Source organism: Malaya genurostris, chromosome 3, assembly GCF_030247185.1.
Source record: "Malaya genurostris strain Urasoe2022 chromosome 3, Malgen_1.1, whole genome shotgun sequence".
Classification (NCBI taxonomy): domain Eukaryota; kingdom Metazoa; phylum Arthropoda; class Insecta; order Diptera; family Culicidae; genus Malaya; species Malaya genurostris.
Genome location: NC_080572.1, coordinates 155133728 through 155152710, shown reverse-complemented (window position 1 = coordinate 155152710; position 18983 = coordinate 155133728). Strand labels below are relative to the sequence as shown.

At 33.8% G+C, this 18983-nt stretch overlaps 1 protein-coding gene across 2 annotated transcripts in view; it reads left to right on the top strand.

The window, feature by feature from the left end:
• The first annotated feature begins 15155 nt into the window (after positions 1 to 15155).
• The window catches only part of LOC131436446 (beta-alanine transporter), a 313533-nt gene continuing 309705 nt past the window's right edge, over positions 15156 to 18983 (top strand). The window contains exon 1 of one of the 2 annotated variants that reach the window (XM_058605167.1): positions 15156 to 15291. In XM_058605167.1, coding sequence (XP_058461150.1) covers positions 15179 to 15291 — 113 coding nt within the window. In that variant the 5' untranslated portion in view covers positions 15156 to 15178. The remainder of the gene's footprint in view (positions 15292 to 18983) is intronic. The other variant, XM_058605168.1, reaches the window with a different exon arrangement.

Sequence of the window (18983 nt, the reverse complement as noted above, 5' to 3'; positions counted from 1 at the left end):
AACTGAAACTGGCGGTTAACCAAATTCTACGAGGGTTCCTATTCAAACGATACATGTAAAATCGCAGGTAAGCTTACCTTGAGTTTGTCTTTGAAACTATACGATATTGCATCTAATTGTTCTGTATATGTGAGTCTGTGAAACTCATTTATACTACTAAACCGAGGAGGCCGCTTTTAGATAAGTTTCAGAATTTAATTTTGAATCATTTGAAGCGTTTAATTCTTGGTGGGACAACAACTTGTTTAGTCACATTGTCACGTTTTGTTCGTATGGGAATTGAGATTTAAATATGCAAACCGATCCGTTGGCAAATTAAAACATTTTTAAGTTTACAATATTGAACCTTTGGAATCATTTGAATTAGGAAAATCCATTAACAAATCATCAAGGAACAAGCGCTGCAAATTAGATCCGAAAAATCAATCGCCGATAATTCTAAATTGACCTGATAGTTACCAGAGAACCAAAATAAAATACTGAATTCAAACCAATTTTTCAATGAGATGCAATTGAAATATTCAAATGTCGTTATCTCATAATAGGCATTTTTAATGGTAAAATCGACCAAAAATTTACTAATACATGGGATATTTCGAAAGAATCGGTAACCACGCTGATTCGGTTCTTCAATATCTAGATGATATATAAGATACTCAAGCGAACACGGTGTTGCGCAGACAACAGGAAATTTCACCAACGCATAATGCAAAACCGACAATCCAGCAAGTACATACAATCCAATCATCAGCTCACTGGACGAGCTACTTGTTTCATTCACAGTCAAACATCAACTAGGAAAAGAAATATTGTGCAGCCTATATTTATAGATTCCTCTTCATACTACGCATAACGATACGGTGTTTTTTATGCATGAAGCAAAGCCTCCTATGCCTAACAAGAAGTTGACGTCATTTTATACAACAGGGATTGGTGGATGAAAACATAGGTCGATTCCAACCATTTTTTCAATAGTATGCTATTGAAATACTGAAACGACGTCGTCATACATGTTTAAGTTAAAAGTTTCCGAATCGATTGGTTGTTAAATTATAACAATCGATCAACAAATGACCGAGTTATTAACGTTCAAAATTATGACACAAAAAGGTTACGCGACTATTTTTGAAACCTTTAATTGACACCCGGCCCCATATAGTGAAGAGTAAGGCATTTTTAATGCCAAAATCAGCAGAACTCCTACGAAAAACATTGCCTTTCATGAAAGACGAACAGCGTATTAAAACCCATAGAAAACTGATGAGCATAGAATCATTTTTCGCGGCACAAAACGCACAGAATGCAAGTCGATTCAACAATTATTTCGATTGTGTGAAGAGGCATAGTATAAATGATCGCGTCCATTCTATGCGAACCGCAAAGAGATTTAATGCATACAGAATCGTCGTCTTATTTAAGGGAAGCTATGAGTACGGCTTGGTAAAGATGGAAAATTATACTTTGTTCGTTATTTATTTAAGTTTCGACAAACAATTAACTCAAATATTTAGTTTTATCTCTTCGAATCGATGCAACCTGATCTCTGTTTGCACTTGTTTTCGTATTTTTAATTCGCATTCCTATATAGAATTCAAAGAGTGATCCTACGTCAAAACGTGCGATATAAGTTCAGTGATCAGTAGTACAGATATCTGCGCACTTGCAAATTTGATTAATAGTCAATTTTCGGGAATGGTAATCCCTTTCAGGGAACTTTTTAGAAAATCTTTTTTTTTTCTTTTTTGGAGGTTCGCAGATTTGCTTTCTGAGAATTAGATCTTTGGTAGGTTCAAGTTCACAACCACAATCGAGAAGAAAGCGTTTCTTGCTCATGAAAAATAATTTGTACGGTCGTCGCTGAATGGCGGTTCTGTACAGGGTCCGCCATCTAACATTTTTTATGAAGTAGCGGTTATTTCGACATTCGTAACTTTAATGTCACTTCAGATTTGACAGAAACTTAGTTTCATCATCCTCAGAGAGTGACGGTTTGGTGCGGATTTTGATCTGGAGGCATCATTGGGCCATTTTTCTTTGAAAATGAGGCAGGAGCCGCCGCCACGGTCAATGGCGAGCACTACCGTGCCATGATTACCGATTGGTTCTTCCCGTTACTTGAAGAGGAAGACTTGTTTAAATCTAAAAATCAAAGATTCAAATGAAAAGTTTTAAGATTATATAAAACATCTTGCTTTTCAGTCAAATCCAACATCCGGTTCAGGGGATACAGGATTATCAGTAAAAAGATGTCTATTTCACATAAATTAATCAGGTTTATCGGGTTTGTAGATTTTGATAATCGATAACCAGATGAACTTATTTCAGTTTAAGCGACATCCAGTTTTCGATTCCGAATACTTCGCACTACGATCTCTCAAAGATATCTACACTGATTTTCAAACATTTTGAAACAAATGTAAACTGTACAGCTACTCAGATGAATTTATCTGACTTCGGTTACACTGATTTTCGAATCTCAAAACTTCACAAAAAAAACCAAATCGACAAAAACAAATTTAATTAATTTTATCCAATTCTGACTTCCGATTCTGGAATTATAGGATGATGAATTTTTAAAACTCAAACCGATATAGCAGATGACAATCCCGAAAAGCTTTAAAGTTGGACTCAAAACTATTGCAATTTATTCGTCATATGGCTATACGAATCGGTTTGGGTTTACTGGTTCCGGCTCTGGAAGTAGCTTACATAACCGTAAACTCTAAAGTGGAACTTACTTCGATATATCCTGTAATGTTCAATCGATTGTCACACGTATAGATTCAAATTCGATCTGATTTGCAGTTTCATTACAGAGTAATGAATGATTAAAATCTCAAATTGCCGCTTGAAACGACGGTCATTAAAATAATGTCATGAGAACTGAAACACAGAAGAATATTCATGCAAAAAACACATGCGGATTGATAAAAAAGGTATCATCCCACTGCTATGTGGATTAAGCACGTTTTTGAATCATAATAATACTCCAAAAGAATTATGCGACGTTTTACTGCCTGCGTGCTGAACTGGATTCTGGAAAAAAGATTACGGAACTGGTTTCAGTTTCGAAATTGTAGTCTACTAAAATCCTACTGAATCCTGAGTCTATTCTAAGTTCTGAATCTTGAGCTCCGTGCAATTTTTCAAATTAGTTTATATTACTATTCTAGTAACTGTTGTGTTATGGAAAAGCGCATTTTTTCTTTGTTGTGCAACATATCTTCAAGTTCTTCCGTTGTTACGAACATTTATTCACAATTATTGTGCAACTGATACAAAAACTCTTGCATCGATCGCATTACAAATGCTGCAATTAAATCAGCGAAAAAACGATTGTGAAACTCATGGAAACTACTACATAATGTAAACAAGAAGTGAATTGATGTTTACAAAAAAATAGAAAACATAATCTCTAATGAATAAGTTTCACATTTGATTTTCAAAACAACAGCTCGTAACACAACTTTAAAAATATTCTGCACATAAATAAATGGTAATACTACATATTGTAGAATTGATCTTTCATGTATTAGTAAATAGAAAATCGACAACGAACTGCATTTTTATGGCGAAACATGTCTTCGTACGCCTGAAATTTTCAAGCGCCTTTGAATGTACGTGTTTTGATGATTGCACATCAAATTCTATAAAAATAACAATATATTCTTTTCAATGAATATTATGGGAATAGTGTTCAAAATATGTATAAGAAAACTATCAAACATTCATACACCTTTTCAGACGATTTTAATCATATTGATGTTTCAATTAATCTGAAAAAATCTTGAAATGAATTTTTCTTCAATATAGGCTAACTGCATATCTCGAAGTAGCGATTAAAGCGACACCTTGTGAGGGCTGGCGTCGTCAGTGCGGTACTCTTTAATATCCTTAGCCATGGTTTTATAAGCTAAACTCGACTATTTTAATTAATATTATTTGCATAATCAGATGAAGTATGAGCACGGTTATTGAAATCTCTTTCAAACCATAATTTTTTCTAGTTTTCGTCATAAATCGTTGAGGAAGGGAATTAAAAAAGGAAGAGCGAAATGACAATGGGTTTCTCCAAGGAACTGTTTTGCGCACCAATAGCTCGCTAAAAGGTGAAAGTTTGTATTATCCCGTTTTTAGGTATCTTTACTTCTTGTCGATTAAGGAAACTCGCGTACAAAAACGATTAACTACATTTAATCTCACCACATACATTTGAATATTCTTGCATCAATGTTTCTGCCTTCTTCTATAAAGGGTAATAGAATTACAGGAAAAAAACGACTTTTGATCGAGCTCGATCAGACGACCAGCTCGACGAGATCGGAAAATGTTTCTCTGTGTGTGTATGTGTGTTTGTGTGTGTAGAGTGCTGAACCAATTGAAACAAACTTAGGTTCGTTTGAAAGCTACTATTGAGTTATTAGTAGAGTTTGAAGATCAAGTGGCTATCCTTACTAGTTCCAGAGATATGGTGATATAAGTGACGAGTCAGTTTTCATCTACCAGTGATTGTTTTATTTTAGACTCGTTCGTTATCATTTGTTTCAGATACAAATAATGAAGGAACATTTTTACACCTCCCAACAGGTTTTGGGAACAACTAACGCATATTAGAGTGCTACGTTTAGTAACGAATCTTAAGACATTCATTTCTAAGTGTATTTTCATATTTTTCTAAGGCCTTAGCACAGTGGGTCGCGTATAAATTGTGAATCGACCACGTGGTTTCCTAAATTCCCTTTTTCGTCTGTGTGTTTAAGAAATTTATGATGAAAAAACTACATCTTGGGAGCCTCATATCAATTATGCTCCTTATATCGACACCGATGCATTTTATAGGGCCCATGTGTTCGGCATATTTTCTTGTAGTAACATGTTCTATAATTCTTCAAAAGGCTTGAATTCACTACCACGCAAAGTATGCAAATTAAAACTTATAGCTCACTTCTAAGTAGATTCATGACAGCTTTGATTTCATTCAAAGAAGAAGACAGTTCCAAACAAAAGTTTTTCTGAATGCAATGAAGTCCCATAATCAACCTCTGAAACTCTAACAGAAAACGTATTTTGATGTAGTTGGGACCACCGAGCACTCTGTTAAAAGTGAATGGATTTTTACAATCTATGGCTTGGAACTATGCAATCCAATTATTGCGTTTACAAATAACTGAAAATTTTTAACATCAAATCGCAAAACCAATCATTTGCGTATTGGCTGACGAGAAGACCTTTCATTTGTGACTAGTCTCGCCATCTCTGAGATCTTGACCTCTTTGTCAACAACACAAAACTAACCACACACATGGTCATTTGCTCAGTTCGTCGAGCTGAATTTGTTGACCTTCCGGGTATCGGGTAATTTTCCCAAAATTCGAGCGAATCCTATACCAAATTTTTTATATTTACAAAAATATTCTGAAAACTCACAAAAAAATCTGGTTTTGCAGATAATGCGAACAGAAGTGTTCAAAATTCCAGTTGCGTTTATGTAAATGAAGAAAATAGAGACCATTGTAAACTATGTAAGCTATCACACTTTGTTGGACATTTCATACGCTCGATGCAGCGCACCGCGCTGGAGACGCTATGCGCCACTTGGCGGCGCTTCCGGAGCTGCGCAGTTAGCCTATTGTTCAATATGGCACACTGTTGTAGTGTGTTGAAAAGAAAATGGTTCACCCAACGTAATGATTTATTTCACCTAAATAAAAGAAAATATAAAAGTTAAAATATTGAAAAGAGAAATTTTTGTTTTTATTATTATCAAAATAGTTGTTTTTACATTTATCAAACTAGTTGACTTAAACAACAATATAATTTAGTCATTCATCTTAGTGAACCCGACTTTTGTGATACGCACTGTAGGTGTGCTTAAAACTTAACTTTTGTTTCAATATCTGTAAAAAGTGATGTCAGGTCTGTTCATTTTTTTCGCGAGATAAAAACCGGATACAAATATGTAATGCTGTATTTCTGGAACTTTCATGATAATATTCTCATGTCGGCAAAATTTGCGTTCATTTCAAGCAGATAAATCTGATACAATTTATTTGCAAGTTTCGAATTCTGTTTCTAAAAATGAAGAAATCTTCACAAACTGACCTAATATTTCATGAGGCAACCAAGACTATGCGGACTCGGCTGCAAAATTGTTATTACTGCGAGGTTTTCAATTCGGCTTACCATTTTTTGACTTGCGGAATGCATAGTTTCACTATTTTTTCTTCACAATATATAAACAGTCATTTCGGCAAATATATTGAGTCGGATACAATTATGACAGCCATTTGGAAAATTTTTGATAAGTTTAACAATTGTTTTAGTTACTTCATTTTTACATGACGATGTGAAATTTTCGCTGAGCTTCTATAACTGCTAGTGCAACGTGGGAAAGTTGGGGATTTGCTACACAATTGTTTCAGATGTACCTTAAATTGTTCTATAGTGATTTTTTGGATAGTATTGTAAAACTAAACAGTGATAAGTTGCACAACCGATTTTAATATATTTGAAAATCTTTCTAAACTTATCTAACATAAAAAAACCTATTTTAATCCACCTAGTGATGTAATGATGCCTTTTTCATATTACTCATTACATCATAAATATAACCGTGAAATTCGCAAAAAAAAAACAACTGTTTATTGAATAGAAACAGGAAAACTTGTTCGGACCTAGTCTCACAAACTCTACAAATTCTGTTCAACCTGTAGTTCCTGAGCCGAAAGTAGTATCCACAACAAATTAAAGAATTCCGTATGAAACTGTAAGACTTTTCTTTTGAACCTATAAGTTTGTGAAAATCGATTTGGCCATTTCCTTTTTGCAGTTTTTTATCACTATTTCTCCAATTCTTCCGAAACCGGATTCAGATAAACGGAATAGCCGAAGTTGGTTCGTTTGCTACCAACAAATATAACCCACAAATTGGAACAGTTTTGAACGTAGTTAATCCTATACTTACTATCTCATGCTCTATTTCGATTAAACCAATTAAACGTAATTTAACAAACGAAACGAACCTGCGTTTCTGTTACTTCTGCATATGCAAGTCAAGCTAAACAGCATGAACCAGCAGCATAAAACATGTAGTAGGATTATTATTATTATAATTATTATTATAATTATTATTATTATTATTATTATTATTATTATTATTATTATTATTATTATTATTATTATTATAATTATTATTATTATTATTATTATTATTATTATTATTATTATTATTATTATTATTATTATTATTATTATTATTATTATTATTATTATTATTATTATTATTATTATTATTATTATTATTATTATTATTATTATTATTATTATTATTATTATTATTATTATTATTATTATTATTATTATTATTATTATTATTATTATTATTATTATTATTATTATTATTATTATTATTATTATTATTATTATTATTATTATTATTATTATTATTATTATTATTATTATTATTATTATTATTATTATTATTATTATTATTATTATTATTATTATTATTATTATTATTATTATTATTATTATTATTATTATTATTATTATTATTATTATTATTATTATTATTATTATTATTATTATTATTATTATTATTATTATTATTATTATTATTATTATTATTATTATTATTATTATTATTATTATTATTATTATTATTATTATTATTATTATTATTATTATTATTATTATTATTATTATTATTATTATTATTATTATTATTATTATTATTATTATTATTATTATTATTATTATTATTATTATTATTATTATTATTATTATTATTATTATTATTATTATTATTATTATTATTATTATTATTATTATTATTATTATTATTATTATTATTATTATTATTATTATTATTATTATTATTATTATTATTATTATTATTATTATTATTATTATTATTATTATTATTATTATTACTATTATTATTATTATTATTATTATTATTATTATTATTGACATCACAACACAACGTGTACGAAATAGAACAAAGCACGCCTTGTTCGTTTTGTGTTTTTCTCTTCTTTCGGTGTTGTACATATTGTCCCTCTATATGGCGACACTTTGACACTCATCGCCCTGTAACTGCGAAACCGGAAGTCGGATCCGGATGAAGTAGCTTTAAATACAGTATGAACTTTAATTCAAATCAAGATTTCTGAACATCGATTCAAACATCGCAGAGAAATCGAATTGAAATTAGTTTTAGGAGTTTTTATTCTCCACTTTCGGTGCTATCGGAACAGGAAAAGGGGGACCAGTAGTGGTGAATTAAGTTTTCATGCCCACAAACTAACAAGCTCTGCAAACTAGAAGAATTTATCCGACAGTTTTATGCTATTTGTACCTGTTTTTATCCATCGTTCGAGGAAAAATAGTAATAAAATAATAAATTTTCCACTTATCACGCTTTAGTTCCTGAACCGGAAGTCGAATCCAGATAAAATGTTCCACAAATTTTTTGGATATTATAAGACCTTTCATTTGAATCTTAGTTTGCGAAAATCGGTTGAGTTCCAGAGATAATTGAGTGTAAACTTTTTCTGAAATTTTCACATATTACCATATAACTCCGGAACCGGAAGTCACAATCAAATGTAATTCAATAGCAAGCTATGGGACAATAATACCTTTTATTTGAATCTTGAAAATTGGTTCAGCCATCTCTGAAAAAAGTGAGTGCATATTTTTTCATTTTTTTGGTACGTATTATCTTATATCTCCGGAACCGGAAGTCGGATCGGAATGAAATTCAATAGCAGGCTATGGGACTGTGAGGCCTTTCATATGAATCTTTGTTTGTGAAAATCGCTTTAGCCATTTCTGAGAAAAGTGAGTGCATATTTTTGTTACATACACACACATACACACATACAGACATTTGCTCAGTTCGTCGAGCTGAGTCGAATGGTATACAACATTCGTCCCTCCGGGTCTCGGTTAAAAATTCGATTTTCATAGTGATTCAGGAACAATTTGGCTCAAATGGCACGTTCCCCTTGATATTTGGAGATTTGTGCCTTGCCATCAATTTGTTTTTAGCATCATTTTCCCGATATATAAGAGGGAAGGATTGAAAGGAAATGGTAAGGGTTGGACTAGGAGGATGGGAAAAATTGACGACACAAAAACACATAAAAGCAGAAGTAAATTCTTCACCCCTAAGGGATTCCGAACAATCTGCTGAGGATCACATTTAGTGGAAGCAGAAGTAAATTCTGAACCTCTACGAGGTCCCGAACAGTCTGCTATTAATAAAATCTCCAACTCCCGAGAGGATTTAGAGATCTTACAAAAGCGACACCATTCTGCACTCCCGGAAGAATGCAGAACGATTCGCAGTATGTACGAGCAGAAGTAAATTCGGTACCCCCTAAAGGATGCCAAAGAATTTGCTAAACCCTATTTAAGGTTATCAATTAGAGTAACGAACATTCCACCTCCAGCACTTATCGTACAACAACTAGAAGAAACCAAATATATTGGCTTATAATCGCCTATAGCGAACCATGTAAGGATTTTTTCAAATGTTTTAATCATTTAAAACCCACGAGTTGCGAAGAAAGAAGTCGTCCACTGTGCCAGAGCTTCGCTTAACACAGTAAGGGAAATCCCCAAGATATTCCGTTCACGACTGCATTGTTTAACCTCCTGCAGCCATTCAGCCATCGGCACGGAAATACACCTTGACTTAGGAGTTCCTATTTTTGTGGCCTTTTACGACATGGAACAGGAAACCAGAGAATCAATTCTCAATATACTGTGCTTTTTAAAAATTTACCCTCTGAGAGAGTGATAAGTTTTTGATCGTGAATATCTCTTGTTGTATCTAACGAATCAACATAATTTTTTCTAAACGCCATCGGAAATATGATCACAATTTTATGATAAAATTATCAGTTGTGTGACATAATCTCAAATAATTCAAAATTAAACTTTTCTGAAATGTTTGGTATAAACGAGTATCAAAGAGGATACTCCATAAGGCGCGTTTGCCTTGCTCGTATTTTTAAAGTTCATAGCTTAGTGATATGTGAAAGGATTTATATTATTTAACTACCAATAGAATCGAAACTTTTCAACTTAAACGTGTATAGCAAAAGCATTGAAGTATTTCAATAGTACACTATTGAAAAACCAGTCTCATTTGACCCATGTCAACACCAACCAATCAGAACGCGTTCTGGGATAGAAAACAAAATATCTGCTGCTGTACAACAAATCGTTCGAGAAAAATCTTCCGAAAAGTGTTGATAATCGTAGTGAGTTCCTCTATTTGGTCCTTCTGAATGCTAGAAGCGAATCCCTACATCACATTGATATTTTCTTCCAATAAATTATACAAATCCGAAATGAAAAAATCGACATTAAAATTCTGTATGCGGCTATTTTTATAGCCATTTGGACCGCCCATTAGTGAAAAAGCTACAAACGAAATCACGTAAAAAGAAAACTCTTAACAAAAATTGGATCCGTTTGGATTCTATCGCCACTGCGAGCAGATGTATTTTGTGTCGTTTGCAGAGCTAGTTTCGCTTCCGACAATAGCGATTACGTCACAGCTGCCAATCATTTGCATTGATAAAAAACAACGGTGGAGAGCATTACACAAAATCAGCCGTTCTAATGGCTCTAAAATTTTTCTATAGAACTATTAGGATTTGTTGTTCGCAAATCGAAGGTAAATATCCTCAGTTTAGTGCAAATCTAGAACAGTTTGGTTAGATTTGTGCACTTTTCGCGGTGTGAAATTCACAGTAATCGAGATCAAGTTAAGCCTTCTTTGTTTTTGCGAAAAATGTTCCAGAGTTTAATGTCGTAGAGAATTACGCAATTTGACCCTCCTGAATGCTAGAAACGAATCCCTACAGCATATTGATAGTTTCGTTCAATAAATTAGGCCTATTTTATCAATGATCAACCCTGCAAATAAATGTTTTCTTTTTCGGAAGATTATAATCGGTTGTAAACGCTACACCTACACCAACCATATCAGTATCGCACCCACGTACAACAGTTCAACCTGGAATTAGATGACGGAAGTCAGCGGCATCCATCGGAATTCGAATTCAACTCATCACTCTCCATCACAAACGCTTTCATACAAAGTTCTTTTCAGAGGCATCATTATTTTATTATGAACTATACTGGTTATTTCATAATATTTATGTTTCAGAATGTTAAATGTAACTAATCTGTACTTCAGTTTAGATGCATCGTTTCAAATTCTACATACAATTTCATACAATTGATCAACTAATTGATATTCGGAAGTGTTTAGGAACATGACAGTTGTTTTCGTATTCACGACATCCAGTTATGTCTCTGACATTACCCACCCGCCTTTTTTTACAAGCTTTCGGAAATATGAAGAGGAATTACTGATTAAATTTTTCAACAGCGTGAAAAAACCCTAAAAATAATTAAAACAAAGTTTTCTATAACTTTAGGAAATAATAAGGAAAATTCACCACGCTTGCTTGCCTTTTTCGCATCCGGACGACGGTTTTGAGGTAGTCAGGTACATATCAGAATCTACTGAACAAATAGAAGAGGTCGTCCTCTGATTTGGACTTCGGTCGTCAGGAGGAGGAAAATTCTGAATGTTTCTATTTAGAATAATAATTGTATATCCAAAGAATTATGCGAAATTTTTTGTTTCATCTTCCATGTTCCATCTAATTCATAACTAATTTAGCTTTCAAAATATGGATCCACCTGACTGGAGGCAAGCGAAAGTTATCGCCATTCAAAAGCCGGGGAACCAGCTTCCAATCACAATTCATATAGAGCCATTGCAATGTTGTCCTGCATCAGAAAATTGTTCGAAAAAATTGTTCTTCGACGTCTCGACACTTGGGTCGAAACGAACGGTTTGTTGTCATATACTCAGTTTGGCTTCCGTAGAAATGAAGGAACGAATGAATACCTTGCATTACTTTCGTCTGACATCCAAATTGCTTTCGCTCAAAAACAACAACTGGCACAAGTATTTTTAGACATTAAAGGAGCATTTCATTTAGTATCCATTGATGTTCATCCAGACAAGCTCCACCAACATGAACTTACAGCAATTATAAATAATTATCTGCACAACTTTTTGACAAAGAAGTGCATGTATTTCTCACATGTCGATTTGGCAACAATCAGGATTAGCTACATGGGTCTCCCGCAAGGTTTATGACTCAGTCCGCTCCTGTATAATTTCTATGTAAACGACATTGACAGTTGTCTAGTAACCCCATGTACACTAGGACAATTGCCAGATGATGTCGTGGTTTCAGTTACTGGACCCAATGCTGTTGATCTTCAAAACCATAGAAAAATACCTAAGATGACTTGTCCGTTTGGGCTGTTCATCTGGGTATCGAATTCTCTGCGGAGAAAACAGAGCTGGTCGACTTTTCAAAAAGTATGATCCCACGCAGCTTCAGCTTCATATGATGGGAAGAATTATCCAACAGGTTTTGACTTTCAAATACCTCGGGTTGTGGTTCAATTCCAAATGCACGTGGGGGGGACACATTAGGTATCTGATAACGAAATGCCAACAAAGAGTAATTTTTCTTCGAACAATAACAGGATCTTGGTGGAGTGCTCTTCCGCAAGATCTAATAAAATTGTACCAGACAACGATACTTTCAGTGATGGAATATGGATGCATTTGCTTTCGTTCCGCTGCAAACTCTCATATTATCAGACTTGAGCGAATTCAGTATCGTTGTTTGCGAATTACCTTAGGCTGCATGCATTCGACACATACAATGAGTCTTGAAGTTCTGGCGAGAGTTCTTCCATTGAAAGATCGTTTTTGGGAGCTTTCATCGCGACTGCTGATAAGATGTGAGGTATTGAATCCCCTGAAATCAACCCTTCAAGATATTTTCCTATCCGTGTCAGCGTCCTAAATGTTACTAACTCAACGTTATTTTTCGACACATCCATGCACAGGGAAGTGCGTGGAATCCCGCAACACCTACGCTCGATGGAAATCCCAAAAATATTTACAAGTAAGTTCTGGCATATTGACTCTGAGAAATTATTTTACACGAAGGGATCACGAATTGAAGAGTATACTGGGTTTGATATGTTCAACAATAATGTTTCGGCTTCATTTAGGCTTCAAGAACCAGCATCTGTTTATATAGCAATGTGTTATCGTCACATTATCGAAAACCATTATTTTCTCTTCAAAGATAGTCTGAGTGCAATTGAAGCCATTCGCTCAAATGCTGCTGGCAAAAATGAACCGTTTTTCTTGGGCAAAATAAAACAGTGCCTGAACGACATATTGAACAATAATAATCAAATCCCAATAGTTTGGGTCCCGGCTCATTGCTCCATTTAAGGCAATGAAAGAGTCTAAAGTTTAGCTAATCGTGGTGCAATTGAGGGTGAAATTCATGAGAGACCGATTGCTTTCAACGAATTCTATAGCGCGTCTCGCCAAAGAATACTTGCTAGCTGGCAAGCTTCTTGAGATAGAGATGATCTGGGTCGGTGGATGCACTCAATTATTTCTAAAATATCAACAAAGGCATGGTTCAGGGGACTGGATGTGAGTAGGGATTTCATTCGTGTGATGTCCAGACTCATGTCCAATCACTACACGTTAGATGCACATCTCCTACGAATTGGACTTTCCGAGACTAACATTGTGCTTGTGGCGAAGGCTATCGCGATATTGATCATGTCGTTTGGACATGCATGGAGTATCGTGATGTCAGATCTCAACTAATAAATTCTTTGCGTACCCAAGGTAGATTATCCAATGTCCCAGTTCGAGACATTCTTGCTTCTCGTGACCGTCTTTATCATTTCATGAAGACAACTGTAGTTTCAATTTAATAATTGACCCTTTTGAGACTTAGTTCTGACTCCTACTGCGTCCATTAATTAGTTCATCCAACAGCAAAATTTTAATAAAAATGATGTGCTGAAACCAACTCGAAATATGTTATGAAATCAACAACAAAATGTATAAAAATTTCAGCTTTTTTAATAATTTATAGCAGTTAATCGTTTGGTTCAAATAATATGATTTTTAAAAATAAGAGGAATATTTTTTATTACAAAAAAATCGTTGTGAATGTATTAGTATTATATTAGGATAAGAATTCTACGTAAAAGTGATGCTACGGCGAAGAAAAACAAATGTAAATGGACTTAAGAAATAAACGTATTTATGAAACAAAAATTTATCCTTCAAGTATGCAATTAGGCACTTTCCCTCAATTATTTTTTATGGTAAATATCATACACCTAAATATTGACTATAAATCTATTTAGTTTTGTGATTCTATTTGGGTACAAATAGACATCAAGAAAGAATTGGGTATAAACTAATATTTTTGTGGTATTGTTTTGGAATCTTAAATAGCTCAACTTGTTATGAATCAGGTATGAATGGTGTAAGTTTATGGTATTCGGTTTTGATATTTTAGCTTTTAATTCAACCTAACCAATACCAAATAAAACTATTTAGCTATTCTGAAAAGAATGACATAATATTTTATTACATAATACATAATATTCGATTGATATGCTCTTCTGATCGGACAAACTTGTCGTATAAATTTCTATTGATTAAGTCTTTGAAACAGGTTGCATATACCTGAGCTTCCGGTAATAATTTACAAAATTGATGTGAGATAAATGATATTCTCTGAAAAATCGGTTATTTTTAAAGTATGCTGAATGTTTTTTCCAATAGAATTACCGAACTGTTAAATCAAATCTTAGTGTTAATGTTTAGTTATAATAACTGAGAACGATTTTTTTTAATCTTTTTATTCGTTTGGAACAAAATCCGAATTAAATTTTTCACTGGTATTGTATTGGTTATTTTTTCAAAACTTCGAACGAATATTCGATTTGGCAGATTATAGCAGCTACTTCAGATTGCAAGTAAGATATTTTCTTTATTCATATCGATGTGTTTCAAAGCACGATAAATTTCAGTAACGCATCATACAACAATGACAAAGTTTAATAGAACGCCAAGTGGCAATGCTGAAACACTCCCATTTTATCCGCTTTACAGAAGTATTTAACCAATTGAGAGAATTATAAAATTAAATAATAGCAATCAATTCGTTTTCGGTAACTATCTCTAATCTAATAGCATAACCCCTTAGTAGAGCTTAAACCATCAACGACGAACAACATGGATTTCGATTCAGTGTTACCAGATATTGGAGGTTTTGGGCTGTATCAAAAAATTGTGATATGTATATTTCTTCTACCTGCGGTTGTACCATGTGCTTTCCATGCGTACAGGTAAGTAATAGAATGTGAGTGTAACGAATTCATCTCTGATGTGTAATAAGGTTAAATCGTTTTTTTTGTCTTTCTCATATAGAAAGGTTATGCAATCACTGAAAAACCGACTAGTAAAAATTAGCCCGGATGGCCAAGTGTCATATACCATTTAACTTAGTTCATCGAGATGAGCAATGTCTGTGTGTATGTATGTGTGTGCGTATGTGTCAAACAATCTCACTAGGTTTTCTCAGAGATGGCATAACCGATTTTGACAAACTTATATTCAAATGAAAGCTCTTACGGTCCCATACGGAGTTCCTGAATTTCATCCGGATCCGACTTCCGGTTTCGGTGTTATAGGGTAAAGTGTGTTAAATATTGTACACCGTCACTTAAATCGGCGAAACAAAAACCGTAAAAATATTCTAAACTGGTCTCAAAACTACACAAATCGATACTCATGATCAGTAGGCAACATAACAAATCGATTCCGGCTATCCTGGTTCCGGAAGCACCGGAAATAGTGGTCATATATTTCAAAATGGACCTCACTCACTTTTCTCAGCGATGGTTTTACCGATTTCCACAAACTTAGATTTAAATGATAGGTCTCACGTTCTTAGAGAGTACGATGGCAATCGTATAAAATCTTCAAAATTTGAATAAAAACTAGTAGTTATTTGGTGGCCGTACGAACCGACTTCTATTATACCGGTTTTCGGGTTCCGGTGCAAGAAGTACATATAATAATGAACTCAATTTGTTTTCTAATGGATACCTAACCGATTAGAGAACTGTTTCATTCTATATGTTATACTAGTTGATGCACAAACAATCCCTTAGTTTCTTTCAAAAATCTAAGAGAAACATTTTGAATAGAATACCTCAGTATTATTTATGAGAAAGGCATCATTACACCACTAGATGGATTATTACCGTTTTTTTTTATATTTAAGATAGCGCTTCGAACATCGACGTAAAGTTAATGCTATTTGCGAAATACCTGTTTAGCGGTTTATGTTGAGCCATCAGGACGTACGAGCAGTTCAATATGAACTGCTATGCACTGATGAGCCAAAGACGAAACGTTAAATCAAATCTAAACGGGTATGTGTTCCTAGCATAATTTTTTTCCCTGTCAAAGTTACCACAATCTGTACGGCTAACAAGCCGAAACTTGATTCGTCCGAGGCGTCAGTTTAGAGATTACACTTCGGTGTAATAGAAAAACAACAAGGATATGCCCCATGGGGTTGTTCGAGCCATTGATGTGGAACAAGGCAACCAAAATTTCTAATGATCAACAATTTCAATTAATCATCACACTTTTGAATCCGCAAATGCACGAGAGTCTGCTTAGATTGATCTTGATTAGGAACTAACACCGAACACGCGAACCCAGAATATAGACTTTATTTGTTGTGATTTGTATTTGTTTTGTAGCCGACGAAATTACATCAATATCCCAAATATATGCAATTATATGTTTGTACATGCTTGCGGTACGGATATCGATATTTAGGCTTCTCTTCGCCGAGCTTGTGTTCAAGTTTCGTATGCAAGCAGTTATTTTTATAGCGTTTATTTACCATTCTGAGATTTCGGTTGAAGCGATAAGCTTACTCTCATTATCAATCGAGTTCATCTTATATAAATTAGAAAATAATCTTTTGCACTCAAAATTTACCCTGGTGCAGTTGTCAATTTCTCAGGCGAAACGACATAACATGGAATTTCATCCGATCTTGCATGACACACGATCATAGCATACCAATTAAAGCTTCAAATCGTTTTATGGCACTTTTGTCGTGAATACGACTTACTTTAATATGGTTCGCCTTTTCAAAATTTACCCTCTGAGAGAGTGACAAGTTTTTGATCGTGAATATCTCTTGTTGTATCTAACGAATCAACATAATTTTTGCAACATGCCATCGGAAATATGATCACAATTTTATGATAAAATTTTCAGTTGTGTGCCATAATCTCAAATAATTCAAAATTAAACTTTTCTGAAATGTTGGGTATAAACGAGTATCAAAGAGGATAATTCATAAGGCGCGTTTGCCTTTCTCGTATTTTTAAAGCTCATAGCTCAGTGATCTGTGGAAGGATTTATATAATCTAATACACTATTCGAAAACCTGTCTCATTTGACCCATGTCAACACCAGCCAATCAGAACACCTTCTGAGGATGAGAACAAAATATTTGCTGCTGTACAAAAAATCGTTCGATAAACATGTTCCGAAAGGTAGAAATGAATCCCGTACAGCATCCTGATAGTTTCTTTCAATGAAATGGAAATCCAAAATGAAATAATCGACATTAAAATTCTGTATGCTATAGCCTTTAGGACCGCCCAATAGTGAAAAAGCTACAGACGAAATCACGTAAAAAGAAACATCTTAACAAAAATTTGATCAGTTTGGATTCTATCGCCACTACGAGCAGATGTATTTTGTGTCGTTTGCAAAGCTAGTTTCGCTTCCGACAAGAGCGATTACGTCACAGCTGCCAATCGTTTGCATTGGTGAAAAAACAACGGTGGAGAGCATTACACGAAATCAGCCGTTCTAATGGCTCTAAAAGTTTTCTAAAGAACTATTAGGATTCCTTTTTCGCAAATCGAAGGCAAAGTTTGCACCGTCACTAACACATTCAATTTCGACTCACGCAATGCGAAAATGAAATTAGAACACTTCTTATACTAGTATGGGTGTCATTTTAAAACATGCCGTGCGAAACAGATTTGCAACATATAACACAAGGATCAATAAGTCTCGAGACTAACAATGGAAACAACATTTTTGTCGTGAATACGACTTACTTTACTATGGGGTGCCTTTTCAAAATTTACCCTCTGAGAGAGTGATAAGTTTTTCATCGTGAATATCTCTTGTTGTATCTATCGAATCAACATAATTTTCGCCACATGCCATCGGAAATATGATCACAATTTTATGATAAAATTTTCAATTTTGTGACATAATCTCAAATAATTCAAAATTAAACTTTTCTGAAATGTTTGGTATAAACGAGTATCAAAGAGGATAATTCATAAGGCGCGTTTGCCTTTCTCGTAATTTGAAAGCTCATAGCTTAGTGATCTGTGAAAGGATTCATATAATCTAACTACCAATAGAATAAAAAATTTTCAACTTAAACGTGTATAGCAACAGCATTGAAGTATTTCAATAGTACACTATTGAAAAACCTATCTCATTTGACCCATGTCAACATCAGCCAATCAGAACGCGTTCTGAGGAAGAGAACAAAATAGCTGCTGCTGTAAAACAAATTGTTAGAGAAAAATGTTCCGAACAGGGCTTAATATTGTAGTGAGTTCCAAAATTTGGCCCTTCTGAAAGGCAGGAATGAATCCCGTACAGCATCCTGATAGTTTCTTTCAATAAATTATGCAAATCCGAAATGAAATAATCGACATTATAATTCTGTATGCGGCCATTTTTATAACCTTTAGGACCGCCTATTAGTGAAAAAGTTACAAACGAAATAACATATAAAGGAACCTCTTAATAAAAATTGGAGCAGTTTGGATTCTATCGCCACTGCGAGCAGATGTATTTTGTGTCGTTTGCAAAGCTAGTTTCGCTTCCAACAAGAGCGATAATGTCACAGCTGCCAGCTGTTTGCATTGGTGAAAAAACAACGGTGGAGAGCATTACACAAAATAAGCCGTTCTAA